Raw genomic sequence first — 14,647 nt, 5'->3', positions numbered from 1 at the left:
GTGCAGTTTTTGCTAAAAGAGATTGAGAGTCCATTTTATTTCCATTGAGTTTTTTTGTCTTTTTTGTTTGTTTAATTTACTTTAAATCTCTTGACATTCCAATTACAATGTTAAATACTCTTGAGAAATTAAAGTTTATTGCGATGTACTTTCATTATTATTACTGAAAAAATGATCTAAAAAAAATGTTGTCAATAATATCCATTATCGACAATAATTTTATAGGACAATTATCATCCAGCAAAATATGTTATCGTGGCAGGCCTACTCCTCAGTCTCAGTAGACTGATGGAACCTTGGCTGCTATTCGCACCTACGGCCTCGCCGACCGACCACCACCAAACATTCACATTCACCTACACACATTTTGTCCTCAAAGGAGTGCTTTTTCTCTTTGAGGTGCAGGTAGACCACAGAGTGTTGACCTCAAGAGTGCAACATGCGCCTGCTCAGTGGCTGCCTATTTTCCCCAGTGTAAAAATTGATGAATTCCTCACTGCACTGGACACCACATTGGAGTGAGGGAAGCCATCTACGTTAAGGTTGAGAAGCCGTCTCTGAACAGAGGGGGTGGTCTACGACACCACCTTTCTCCCACATGTCCTTTCATCCTGAAAAATCTTCTAAGACAACCTCAACAGTCCAGTTGCAATCGATTCAACTTTTGAACTTTTGAGGCATATTATTACTGAAAATGATGATTGAAACAATCCGATTTTAGGATTATTTGAGGTTGGGGCTTCCATTGTTCTCGGTGTACGGAGAGCACCACAGCCAGTGTTTGATGCTTTTACTGGATCACAGAAAAAAAACTTAAATAATAATATAACTTATTACTAATGATAATAATACATTTTATTTACAGTATATAGAAATGTGAGGGCCAGACGGTACTGTCAAAAAATAAAGTAAATAATCATAATTTTAAAAGAAGGATTTCTATGGAGATTCCATATATATATATACTGTATATATATATATACATATAGCATTTTTTGTACTGTAGTGCAGCAAGCCACTAAGGTCCAGAGCCTTGCACAGGTCCAAATTTAAAAATTCAGATCTTCCCCACCCATTAATAATCAAGGGGGATGGGTGGATAGACTACGTCAAAGATGCGGTTTTTCATGTGAAAGTGCCGACGCAGGTTATATTCCTTCGAAACAGCATTTACTTAGTTACAAGTGTTTTTATTTTCATTAAATGCCTCCTTAGTAGTCCAATTTTCAGTGTGTACTTTTCTTTTTTCAGTAATTGACAGTGCCATGTTTGTTTAAATGCAAGCTATCTTCTTCTACTGCTGTTCCATTGTGATGCGTATGCCTTGCTGTTGCCCCTTGCAGAGCAGAGGGAGTACTGCATGAATGAGCTATTCAAGAGTTAGACTGAATGGTTTATATTATTGTACTTGGGTGATATTTGGCGGGCCAAATGAAAAGCTTTTTGAGGACCCCTGATTTAGAATATCATCCAAATCCAAGCAGAACACACATGCTGTACATAGGGTGAGAATGGACGTGAAAGCGTAAGTGGAGGGTGAGGCAAGTAAAGGGGGTCCCTTCCCCATCTGCCAGTGGACAGCCTGTCCTCCCTAAAGGTATCTAAAGAATCTGGTCAGTCGGTACAACATGGCGCCTCCTCAATCCCTCCAGCTGCCTGTTTGCGCCTGTTTAGGGTGGTCTCCTGACAACTGGGCCCACCACTTCCAGGCTCCCCCTCCAGGAGAGAGCCGTGCCTGCAGTAACCTCCCCTCTCTATCCCCAGCTGCGCCAACAGACCACATATTAACATGGGACTTCTGTGTTTATGTGTGGATTTTATTAGCAATAAATGACAGAATAATTCAGAGATGGTATCATTTCTGTGTTTGGCTCCCCTCTGGAGATGCTGTCAGGCCAAACATTGTGAGTCACTGATCACCTGTGCAAGCTGAGTGTGATGAACTTTCCCCTCACATTATGTCGCCGTCAACATCTGGACCTCATTGTGGCCTCAAATCATCCGGGCCATTTTCCTGTGATTCAGCTGGCACGGGAGGCCAGGGACCTGTTTCCTGTGGCTGGATTTGTGAATGAAGTGGGAGCGGATGGCGTCAGCCCCCAAACACTGTAACAAGACCATGCATGGTTTCAGGGCGGATTGCATTCTAAGCTTTTTTCTGTTATTGAATCATGACTCCTGTATTTAAAGGTCCCATATTATAAGTCTCAAAAGGAAAAAGTCCTGCAATGTGTATTGGAAGTGTATTACCTTAAATCTTGATGCTGGAATTTAGACCGTTTAAACGTGCTTTTAGTAAGCCCTACTTGGAACACGCTGTTTTGTGTGTCTGTAGCTTTAACGCTTCTGAGCCGAGAAGCGCTATTGTACACTTTAACCACGTTTTACGTATACATTGTAACTCTACACTACAACATAATATATGCCATATATCACATACAACAACATAACAGGAGGACACAAACGTTAGCACCGTTTGCATAGCTATGTGAGGTACAGTGCTAACATTACAGTCACATTTTAACAGCAACCCTCCATCCATCCATTTTCTATACCGCTTCTCCTCTTTAGGGTCGCGGGGGCGTGCTGGAGCCTATCCCAGCTGACTTTGGGCAACAGGCGGGGTACACGCCAGCCAATCGCAGGGCACATACAGACAATCAACCATTCACACCCACATTCACATTCACACCTATGGGCAATTTAGAGTCGCCAATTAACCTAACAAGCATGTTTTTGGAATGTGGGAGGAAACCCACGCATGCACGGGGAGAACATGCAAACTCCTTAAAGAAGTGCCCAAGGGAGAATCGAACCCATGTCTTCCCGATCTCCAGACTGTTGCTGTGTTGGCCAACATGCTAACCACTAGACCACCTTTTAACAGCAGCATCATGCTATATTAGCCTATTTGCTGAGGAACAGCAAAATGATAGACGTTATAGTTCTAGCCCACTCTGTACCTGACTAATAATTAGAAGAGCTCCAGGCTTTACATTCAGATGTGTAGCAAAGCCTGTTTTTTGTGGTTTTTTTACATTCTCGAAGTGGTGGTTACATGGGGTGAATTCATCTAGCTAGGGGCGGGTCAGTGGCAGTATCCTGCCAATTAGGGAGGAGATTTTTTCTTCATGACGTCATAACAACCAGGAATTTCAAAATGGACAAGATTACTTTTCTTATATTTGGAGTTCAAACTTGGTGGGTGGGCAACTTTGTGACTCTTGGGCCACATTGGGCTAAAATTTTTGTCTATATATAGCGGCACCAAACAGAACGATATACTTGCTCACAGTGCATCCAACCATTGATTTTCTATGCGGGTATGCTGGAGCCTATCCAAGAGGCTGGGTACACCCCGGACTGGTTGCCAGCCAATCGCAGGGCACATATAGACAAACAACCATTCACACTCACATTCATACCTAGGGACAATTTAGAGTCGCCAATTAAGCTAACATGCATGTTTTTGGAATGTGGGAGGAAACCGGAGTACCCGGAGAAAACCCACACACTGGGACAACATGCAAACTCCACACAGAGATTTGAACCCAGACCTTCCGGATCTCCTGACTGTGTGGCCAACATGCTAACCACTAGGCAAGCGTGCGGCCCGCTCACGGTGCAACGAAACGATAAAACAACACATCCATAGCAAGTTAACACATCACATCAACCAACAACTAAGCGCTAAACATAACACATAACTTAAAACAGTTATTTCCAAATGCCCGCAAGGCATGTTGGGTAGTCCATCTGCAACAACAATATGAACTATGAACAACAAAACATTGGACATCAAGAGTATGTTAATTTCTCCCTGTTCACTTCTCAGACGACGTCCTCAACATATTTTGCAATATAGCCAAATGCGACAAATGCGGCAAAATGTTGAAAGAGTACCACGCGCTACCCAGCATGCCTTGAGGCGGGAATATATGGGTGTTTCTTTGGCATGGGTGTGGCGCATAGATATTTGTTTGTATGCCCACATGATGCAGTAGGTAGGTTACGTTGTTCATCACGTGTGCTTTTTGGAAGGCTTTTTTGTACAAGCTACAGATTGCATCTGACTACAGTATTTTGGCGACTCAAGCGTGCCACAATAGCACTGCAAGTCATAACACTTTCCATGTTAAAGGTTTAAAAAAAAGGAATTTGGAAATGCCCCGTGGGCCGGATTAAGTTGCTTGGTGGGCCTGATGTGGCCCGTGGGGAGCAGTTTGCCGACCCCTGCTCTACCTGCACATATTACTATATTCCTGTACTATATTATACTATACTCTATTCTTATCATGCTGTTATACTATATTATTTGTTATAACATCATGAAAAAGTCTCATTTGCACAGTAGGGGACCTTTAAGGGTCCTTTGTTTAGGTATTTTCTCGCACTGAAAATTCAAACTAATTCATTTGCTCCCTAAATGAAGTTGCAGCGTCTATTCACTTTGCAACACAAACTTCTCCTATTAATTTAGAAAGCCCTCAGTCACCAATCTTTCTACAATAACAAGGATTAAACAGCCATGTGATGCCCAACCTCACCTTTGTCTCCCGCCAAGTCTGCCAGCATTCTGTAAAGACAATAGTGGCAAGGCTGAGCAATAACCTGTGCATAAAGGGCACCATTGTTTCCAAAAAATTTGCCAAAACGTCGAGAGGAAATAGAGTTCTGTGGGGGGAAACAGTCAAAAGAAACCCCGGCAATGAGGGACTATGTTCTGTTTGGATTGGGAGGTTCAGGAACCTGGAGGAATGTGAAACGGCAAAGTGAGAAACAGAGGGAGATTTCTTCCAGTGCAGAATGTTTTTTAAACGAAAAGGTTATTATAGTTGGCCAGTTAGGGCCCTTCAAATAGCCGTGACATCATGGCCGGGCCTGCTGCTGCTGCTGCTGCAGGGGACAAACAAAGGAAGGTTTGTACCCACAATCCTCCAGTCTAGAGCTTTGAGGATTTCAGAGGCGGGGGGTTAGAAGTCACATCTGGTCTCTTTACCTGGCGGGGTACTGGAGAGTATCACCAAACTGTATCTGAACAACTTCAGAATGAGGCAGCGTGAACAGACTGTACCTTTGCACACCTAAGCTGAGTTGCAAAAACTCTGGAACAAACAGTTATCACATTGCCTCAGTGAACGAAAGTATTGGGACACCTGGGCATCATACCAAGAAGAAGTCAAAATGGAAGAAAATTTCAAGTTAGCCCCCATGTGCAGCCACAAAAGCTTCCACTCTTCTGGAGAGACTTTGACGAGATTTTGGAGGGTGTCTGGGGGATTTTTTTTGTCCATTCATTGAGAAGGACATTTGTAAGGTCAGAGGTCGCTGAGGATGGATAAAGTTGAACAATGTTGAGGTCGTCCATGCATGCCTTTCTGGACCTTGCTTGCTTTGTGCACTACAGAACAGAAAAGGGCTTTCCCAAGCTGTTCCCACAATGTCTTGTCATGTTCAAGAATGAAAGATTCCTTAAAGCAGTGATCCCCAACCCCCGGGCCGCGGCCCAGTACCGGACAGTGGGTCATTTGGTACCTGGCCGCACAGAAAGAAAAAATCATTTCCATTATTTCATTTTTTTAAATGTTTTATTTTGAAAAGTGGCCGGATTTTCTCTGTTACATCCGTCTCACTTGACGCATGTCCATTGTGCGTGAGCTAACTCTATCTCATGCTGCACAGATAGACTACTACTGTATTTTTACCATTTTTCTTTCACCTCATATTTGTTGTCAAATGCTGATACTATGTGGGAATGCATAAAGGTAAGTTTTGATGACTTATTGAGTGCTAATGTGTACATTTGTCTCAAGTTAATTCATGCTAGCGCACTGCCTTTTACCACACACGTCAAACAGGGATGTAATAATCTTTCTGGAAAAACTTGGCTGGAAATTGAACTGGTGGATGGTGGGTCGGCATTCATTTTGTGCTTTTAATTTGATGTTATTCTTGTCTTAGTTTTACACAATACATAATAAATAAGATAAATTAGTTTGCGATAATGTAGGAATGTTTTGTGGTTGACTACGGCCTATTATTCTGTGTGAAAGTGGTATGCTTTTGGCTGCTTATTTTGTCCTTCTTCCTCACTCAGTTTCACAGTTTCTTACATTTAGAATACATAGTAAACTGGAGGCTAACGGCTAACGTTAGCTCGGTGTATTGCTATGCTATTGCTTGCTATGCTGTCAATGCTAACGGTGAGTTATTAGGTCTTATTACTCTTATTATCATGTCTATTATATCAGGTAATACGAGTATCAAGGTGACAAGGTTAATCTGTGAATTCACGTATCGCGGTCGGGTCTGGAACCAATTAACCGCGATAAATGAGGTACGAGAGTATTCCAGCTCTTGCTTCTATACAGTGTATCAATTGCCTTCTTAGCATCTGTATAAAACAGATATTAGCACTGTACCTCTCCTTTTAATTCATCACTGCCTAATTGGAGAAGTCAATACGCATCACAAACGGTCGATTAGGTTTCAGTCATTCTACTTTCTGTAAGCCCTGACTTAACGGCTCGGAGTGATGTCAGCCAGTGACATAAACTCCACAGCTGTCTCCTGGAATTGCGCTCATGAAAAGCGGCTCGTGTTACTTCTAAATGCTCCACAGTCCAACCCGATCGCGCTCCCCGCTATCTATAAATGATAGATGCTATCTATAAATGCTGAATTTACTGATATGGCGCCAAGAACACGGTGCTAGGTTCATTTGGTGTCAAATTCACGGTCAGTGCGTCATTTTAATGGTAAATGCACTGCCTTCTCTACTTTCACGGTACACTGCTTTCCAGTGTTGCCTCATTAACAGGATGATGGTGGGGGCTGCCATGCGAGGTGCCATCTGGCTCCTCAAGAGGTCAGTGTGTTGTTCAAGGTCACTGCAGGGAGCAGAGAGCCCTGTTATCGCTGAGAAGTTACAACCTGACTAATGTACATGGGGTGTTTTTTTTACATGACTGTATGTATTTGTTGGTGTAAGCTAACTCGTCTACTCTTGAACTGCTTCACATGAAAGGATGAACATTTGTCAAAAAGCACCCCTAGTGTGTTGCTTGTACTGTTATTTTCATTGACAAACAAAACACTGCATTTTGGTGATGGTATGTAACTACAAAATCAAATTCCATAAATTGGATTGACTTGAGATTTACCACACAGCTCTCCGAAACATCCATTTTAACTTGTGTAGCCGAATCACCATGAAATATGGTACACACCTTTAGGGGACTGACAAGCACCTACAGTAACTGTAAAATTTGAACAAGATTGGTCGAAAACTACTGGCCATCAGTCATTGACCATTTGTTTAATGATTCTAACATTTGAAGATACCTGTATTACATGTATGGCAGCAAGTCTTCCAAGTCTTTTTGCATGACTGTATGTTGTAGATGGTGAATATAAAGCAACTAACAAGTAAAAACAACAAAAAAATCATATGAAAGACCCTCTTCTGTTTCTTTGAGCACAGTTGAAATTTGCAGAACCAATTATAACCAATTGTTATCTTGTTGTGTTACCAGATGACTCAGGTTCTGATAGGACAGGACCTGCCATGTCTGATGGAAGGCAGTCTGAGCATGGTTCTGATGGCTTGGCGGAAAAGCTTGGTAAGTCCAGCACCATGCAATGCAAGCGTCAGGATTCACAATCATTATAAATGTCCTTTTTCCACGGTCAATAGTACGCCCACGCTTCACCCAGCCCGCCAAAATGAGGAAGAGGGTGATAGCCCGACCCGTGGGCAGCTCAGTACGGCTCAAATGCACGGCCAGTGGGACCCCTCGGCCCGACATCGTGTGGCTGAAGGACGACCAGCCGCTAACCGGGCAGGAGGTCGGTGAGGGTCGCCAGAACAAGTGGACCCTTACCTTGAAGAACCTGATGCCCGAGCACAGTGGCAGATACACCTGCAGGGTGTCCAATCAGGCTGGAGAAATCAATGCCACGTACAAAGTGGAGGTCATACGTGAGTAACACAGAAAAACTGATTTTAGTGTTCTTTGTAAGATGACACCGTGAGTCAGACTGTTATATTGAGTAATGACCTCCTGCAATTTCCAATGGGTTGACAAGCTCGTTGTGAGTTTCTCATAGCTCATGATTGGCTCCTGTCAAATAAAGAGCTGGCCGGTCCTCACAGAGTCTGTGAGCGGCTTATAGTCTGGTGCGGCTTATATATGTACAAATTTGTTTTTCTCTCTAACTTTAGTGGGTGCGGCTTAAACACCGGTGTGGCATGTACACTGGAAATTACGGTAAATACAGTACATAATATCTTATTAAATACATTTTACCTTGTAAACACCATATGCTTGTGCTGTTCCTTGTGCTGTACCTCGTAGAAAGAATACAGATCTTTGATTTGATTTGTGACTTCAATTTGTGGTGGAAATTTTCATGCAACAAACATTTTTTTAACCATTACATCTTCATATGACTATATATGGGCCGAATTATCTGAAAAGATCTGGAAAGCATGCATCAAGGGCTTTCATATGAGGCTTAAGTCAATGGGGTTTGTTGACAATTTGCCATCCTGTTAGTCGTCAACTTGGATGGACCAGTTCCCACCAAAAACTTATCAACTCATCGGTCATGATCCCAGTACATGCCCACCAGGTTTGGATTTTGGGGGATCATAATAGACGAAAAAATGAGCTGGAAATCTCACATCAAAAATATACAACATAAGGTGGCGAGAAATACTTCAATATTGAATAAAGCAAAATTTGTTCTTGATCAAAAATGACTGCACACTCTTTACTGTTCTCTGGTATTACCATAAGTAACTTATTGTGTGGATATATGGGGTAATACAGTAACTATAAAAGCAATCCTCACTCGCTATATGTACTACAAAAAATATCAGTGAGGATAATTCATAATGTCCCGTATAGAGAACATACAAGCCCCTTATTTTTAAAATCACAATATTAAAATTTGCTGATTTAATACATTTTCAAACCGCTAAAATAATGTATAATGCTAACAATAATCTGCTACTCAAAAATGTCCTACAATAGTTTTCTACCAGGGAGGAGAAATATGATCTTCGGGAAAAACTAAACTTGAAACGCTTATATATACGAGAACAACGCTAAAAACCCACAACATTTCAGTATGTGGAATGAAATTATGGAACGGATTTAGCAAGGAACTCAAACAAAGCACCAAGATGAGAGAATTCACAAAACAATACAAGCAGTTGATTAATGCAAAATACAAGGAAGAAGAGTCTTGAACTTGTTTTGTTATGCTTGTCTCTATTTATTACTATACTGATTATTATATTAGTTGTGAAAAAATCTTAATAATGATGCCATCGTATTGTTACATTACCTTATCATTATTCTATGTATTAAAACATCACATATGGAATACAGGAGGTGAATAAATGTACTGAACAAGATGGGTTCTTATCAATCCAGGAGGCTGCTACCGATGCAGCTGCATCTCTCGCTTGTCAAACCGATATAATCCGATATAATGCCAATATTGACTGGTAATAATGAATTCTTCTAACATCGTTGATCAAAACGATACGCCTTTCTCTCTCTCGAGCAAAGAAGCACTTGCATATATGGAGGTTGGACATTAAATGCTCAAACAAGCACATCGTGCACGTAATCGCTCTATTAGTGGGTCTGACTTTTTTCCAGCGGAAGCACCGTAACTTTTAAAAGGATCTCTCATCTACCTACTCCTGACTCAGTCATAGCCTTATCCTTGCTGCATGCTTGATGAATGTGTGTAATCACGTATATGAGAAGCACATTGAGGAAGCAGGCAGGATAGAGAGGCCTTGTCCCCTGGTGTTTGCTCTGGGGATTGAGGGGGTTGGGGTGTGCAAGAGGCGCTGTAACTCAAAGACCCTCCACCCAATCTGGAGCTGATTAAAGCCCAGCTGCCTGCAGAACCCACTGTACAACCAGGAGCAAAGAAAGAGAGGAAACTAATCACACATACTCATTGTGTTACATGTGGTATTCCTTCCTCTCTGTCTCTCAGAGTTGAGTTCTAAGGCCGAGGTTAACGAAAGGCTTCTTCACCCTCACAAGTGCTGTCGTATCAAAAGCGTGTCTCTATCTGTGTGCGTCCACAGAGAGGACCAACTCCAAACCTGTCCTGACGGGCACCCACCCTCTCAACACAACGGTGGACTACGGCGGGACCACGTCGTTCCAGTGCAAAGTGAGGAGCGACGTAAAACCGGTGATCCAGTGGCTGAAACGCGTGGAGACTAATGAGGAGAGCCGCTACAACTCCACCATTGAAGTGGGAGACCACCGCTTTGTGGTGCTACCCACAGGGGAGGTGTGGTCACGACCGGACGGCTCCTACCTCAACAAGCTGCTCATTACCCGCGCCAAGGAGGAGGATGCCGGCATGTACATCTGCTTAGGTGCCAACACCATGGGTTACAGCTTCCGCAGCGCCTTCCTCACTGTTCTGCCAGGTGAGGGACCCTTTATGCCTCTTCATAGGCCGACAGTTGCACAGCAGATAACAATCTACACTCACTGGCCACTAAATTAGGTACACCAGATAGATCATCTGCAGGGTGATGCAGATGCATGCATCAAGGGCCACGATTCAATACAAGAGCTTCTCTCTGTGCTTGTGTGGGTTATTCTCTGGGTACTTTTCCACCCACAGTCCAAGAACATGCATGTTAGGTTAATTCAGTTCTTCTGAACTAGTGGGGCAGGCCCCCTGGGTGGGGGGGCGAAGTGAACTGTCAATATTAGTGGAAACCTGCCAGCATGTATGAATTTGTCGTACTCAGCATGCAGTTTGACTCTTGAATACGCTTGTACGCTTCACTGCTCTCCATTTTGTTGCATTTTGCTGGTTTTGCTGGGGGGACTCTAAATTGTCCATAGGTGTAAATGTGAGTGTGAATGGTGGTTTGTTAGCTCGAGTAGTCTCTCACTCTTACCTCATGCTGTTGTCTTTTGAAGCACAAGTTTGATACCAGTCATTTATTTTATTGTGTTGATTTGGTTATCCGTTCATCCATCCATCCATCTTCTATGCCGCTTCTCCTCATTAGGGTCGCCGGTATGCTGGAGCCTATCCCAGCTGACTTTGAGCGACAGGCGGGGTACACCCTGGACTGGTTGCCAGCCAATGGCAAACAACCATTCACACTCACATTCATACCTATGGACAATTTAGAGTCACCAATTAACCTAACATGCATGTTTTTGGGAATGTGGGAGGAAACCGGAGAAAACCCACACACCCACGGGCAGAACATGCAAACTCCACACAGAGATGCCCAACGGAGATTCGAACCCACATCTTCTGACTGTGTGGCCAACATGCTAACCACTCGGCCAGTGGAAATGATTACGTCTGTCTTTTTTTTCAGTAACTGTAGACTTTCGAAGTTAGTTAATATGGAGTTGCTGCCTCCATCTTTAAGTGACACTGACAGTCTGAAGGTGAACAAATATATTGCGACTGATGTGAAACGGATGGGGGGGTAGGATTAAATAAGCTTTGCTTCTTCCTACTCCTTTTTGGGCATGTGGAACAGTATGTATGTGTTTGTATGCGTGTTCAAAATGAATCAAACCATTACCATTACAGTCCAACAAGCATCAGCATATTCATGATCTATTTAGCAGCAAACATTTATTCAAGGATGATTGTGGAAGAAGTAGTGGGACAACACCGGGGGTGGAGCTCTCGTGCGTGCAATTCACTACAGGTGGGCTTTATAATGAGTGCGTACAAGTGTGCGCCACATGCTTTTATGGATGTGAATTTTGCCTTGTGTACGTAGATTCTGAGGTTTGTGTGTATGCACGCTTTTAGAAATGAATATGAATATGAATTAAATGAAGCCCCAGGTCACTGGTGTGTGTGACTGGAAGAAAAGCTCGAACTCGCTTGGAGAGCCGTCATTTAGCACCACCTGTTGGTTTGCACCAGGAATATAAGATGATACATATACTGTATATGTATATATATATACATATAATATAAATATATCAATGTGGTTAGATGAAATTAGGTAGCATACTTAATGTTTTTTCTATCCACAGACAAATAAAAACAAGACGTTTGAGACTTGATTTAATGTGATGTTCACCATTCCCTCACTGTCCCTCTTTTTTTCCAGACACCAAGCCTCCCGTCACGCCCATCTTTCCGGCTGCCTCCAGCTCCCTCCCCTGGCCAGTCATCATCGGCATCCCAGCTGGAATAGTGTTCATCTTTGGCACGGTGCTGCTCTGGTTCTGCCAGAGTAGGAAGCAGTGTCCCCCTCCCGGCGGCCCCGCCCCGACCCCGCAGGCGCTGCACGGCTCTCAGCGGCCCCCGTGTCGAGAGCGTGACCGAGGCTGCGTGCCTGCGTCGTCCGGCTCATCCAGCCCGGACAAAGACTGCATGAGCTCCATGAACTACGAGGAGTACCTGGCGCAGCAGCAGCTCCTCCTCAACCAGGGAGGAGCCGCTATCCCGGCCAAGATCTATCCCAAAATCTACACTGACATTCACACGCACACGCACTCCCACGTGGACGGCAAAGTACATCAGCATCAACACATTCATTTCCAGTGTTAGCAAACAAGACTACAAAAAAAAACCTCTTCTCACAGCAGGACATTATCAGGAGAAAAAAAACTGGCCAGTCAAGAGACACCACGAGCTACAGCAACATGGAGACGTCCACTTTTGGTGCTGTTTCTTTTATTTCTGTCAGATTCTCACGCCACTTCAAATCTGTCGGCCCTTGTTGTGCACTTCATTCGAACAGGACAAAGAATTCTGTTGCGTGTGAGTTTGACTGCAGCTGTTCAAGGCCTAATGAGAAGGTCTTCTCCTGCAAAGCTGGAAATGGAGGTCACGTTTCACCTTCTGTTTAATCAGCTGCCGTCCGTGCTCTGTCCGCTAATGACACTAAAAATGGTACTCACGGAACACAAAAGGGCTTCTTATGTCGTCCTACTCAGGTAGTCCTTATGTCAAAGAAAGCTGACCACTATCTTTTGTATCACACTTCCTCATCCCCCACTTAGCATATAGGAGAAACTTAGGCGCCATTTAGGCTAAATGGTCACAACATTAGGTACACCTGCAGTAAACAATGATATCCAACACAAGAACCGCAAAGATATTAATGCTTGGATTTGATTGACATTATCAGAGTGGGATTCATTTAACGATAACATAGTAGTATGTCACCTGTGCGTATGTGTAAATGTACACTGCGCTGTCATATACGACGTCTTCACAGTTTGATGCCAAAGAATACCAAATGTTTGGTGGAAATTATGTTTTCATGGTGTTTGTGTCATCATATGAAGGCATATTGATTCAAAAAAGACATACGGTGTATGGAAAGCCCTCATCAAGACCTGTCATTTGAGGTATGACTGGACGTGGTTACAAGTTTACTTTTGTCATTTAAATGATTGACCTTTTGGGCTATTTTGTCATCAAAAACAACATCAGGAAAGCTGTGATGAGAGCCTTTAATTTGAGATATGACTTGATGACGTTTCATCCAAATTGAATGTTGACAGCAATTTTGAGGATGATTGGGACTAAAAATGTGAAAATATGGGGTCTTCTTGTGTTTCACCTTTGACCTTAAACTTGAAGCTTTGTTCTGCACGAGGCTCCGAAGTCCGAGAATCAATTTGGTGAATGTCAAATGTCCCTGTGCTGGTGAGATTAACAAGTCAAGATTTTACGTTTTTTTTTTATTCATGTTTTTGGCCCTTGTGTCATCATATGAAGACATTTTGACACAATAATACCAGATTGAGAAAGCGCTTTTAGTTTGAGGTGTTAGTCGATGTGTGTTACTTTTGAACATGAAGGAGATTAGTGGTACTTTCAAGCAAAAGAGTGCTTTTTGAAGACTACATCATAAGTTTTACACATTTGGAAAGCCCTTGTCAAGGCCTTTCATTTGAGGCGTGACTCCATGTGGTTTGTCTGACTGTCAATCAAAACTGAGCATAAACCTAAATGTATTGGTTCATTGGATATCCTTATATCATGCAGGTATACCTAATGAAGTGTGTGTACCAACCTTGCCCAAGACTGCAAGAGATGGAAGAAGCATGTTTCATGACATCTTTTTCATTTTCTTGCAAAATTCCCAATCCTAATAGTCTTCAGCCGGCATATTCTCCAACCAGTTTGTGATTTCTAATCAAGCTGAGTCACAAATACGTAATTTATTTTGATTTATTTGTTGTTTTCAAGAAAATGTAACAAAAGTTTATTTTTCTGAGTAAAGCGTTTTACATATCTGTCATGTAATGTAAAGTATACATGTGTTGTGTTTAGTACATGGCCCAGTGTATCCACGTGTAGTTGATGTAGTTATTTGTGTATACAAATGGTTCTATTTTTGACAATCCCAAATGTTCTGTTCAAGAATCATCGAGTTTGGTGGTTTGATTAAAATGAAGGAAAAATGAAGGCTTGAGCAGATGTGAATATGCATGCAATGAGTAGTTTGAATGTGCCGAAACACTTCCTCGAGCAGGCTAACGTGTGTGCCTGGGTGATGCAGATCAGCCAGCAGCACAGAAAGAGTAAGAGACACAAGTGACAAGGAGAAAGCACTTCTCTTTCCAGGTGAGTATTATCCCCTGCAAGACAGCAC

At 42.8% G+C, this 14,647-nt stretch overlaps 2 protein-coding genes across 3 annotated transcripts in view; both read left to right on the top strand.

Moving 5' to 3' along the window:
- LOC129193018 (fibroblast growth factor receptor-like 1) overlaps nucleotides 1-14,460 on the top strand; it is a 46,070-nt gene extending 31,610 nt beyond the window's left edge. Inside the window, exons 4-7 of the mRNA XM_054797582.1 lie at nucleotides 7,536-7,622; nucleotides 7,697-7,981; nucleotides 10,118-10,471; nucleotides 12,146-14,460. Of these exons, the coding sequence (XP_054653557.1) occupies nucleotides 7,536-7,622; nucleotides 7,697-7,981; nucleotides 10,118-10,471; nucleotides 12,146-12,588 (1,169 nt within the window). The 3' untranslated portion in view covers nucleotides 12,589-14,460. The remainder of the gene's footprint in view (nucleotides 1-7,535; nucleotides 7,623-7,696; nucleotides 7,982-10,117; nucleotides 10,472-12,145) is intronic.
- Nucleotides 14,461-14,494: 34 nt separating this feature from the next.
- Nucleotides 14,495-14,647, top strand: part of kif15 (kinesin family member 15) — a 31,516-nt gene continuing 31,363 nt past the window's right edge. The window contains exon 1 of one of the 2 annotated variants that reach the window (XM_054797571.1): nucleotides 14,495-14,619. The gene's annotated coding sequence lies outside the window, so the exon portion shown is untranslated. The remainder of the gene's footprint in view (nucleotides 14,620-14,647) is intronic. The other variant, XM_054797572.1, reaches the window with a different exon arrangement.

This window comes from Dunckerocampus dactyliophorus, chromosome 13, assembly GCF_027744805.1.
Source record: "Dunckerocampus dactyliophorus isolate RoL2022-P2 chromosome 13, RoL_Ddac_1.1, whole genome shotgun sequence".
Taxonomy (NCBI): Eukaryota; Metazoa; Chordata; class Actinopteri; order Syngnathiformes; family Syngnathidae; genus Dunckerocampus; species Dunckerocampus dactyliophorus.
Note: the sequence above shows the minus strand (reverse complement) of the source record. Positions and strands in the feature narration are given on the sequence as shown.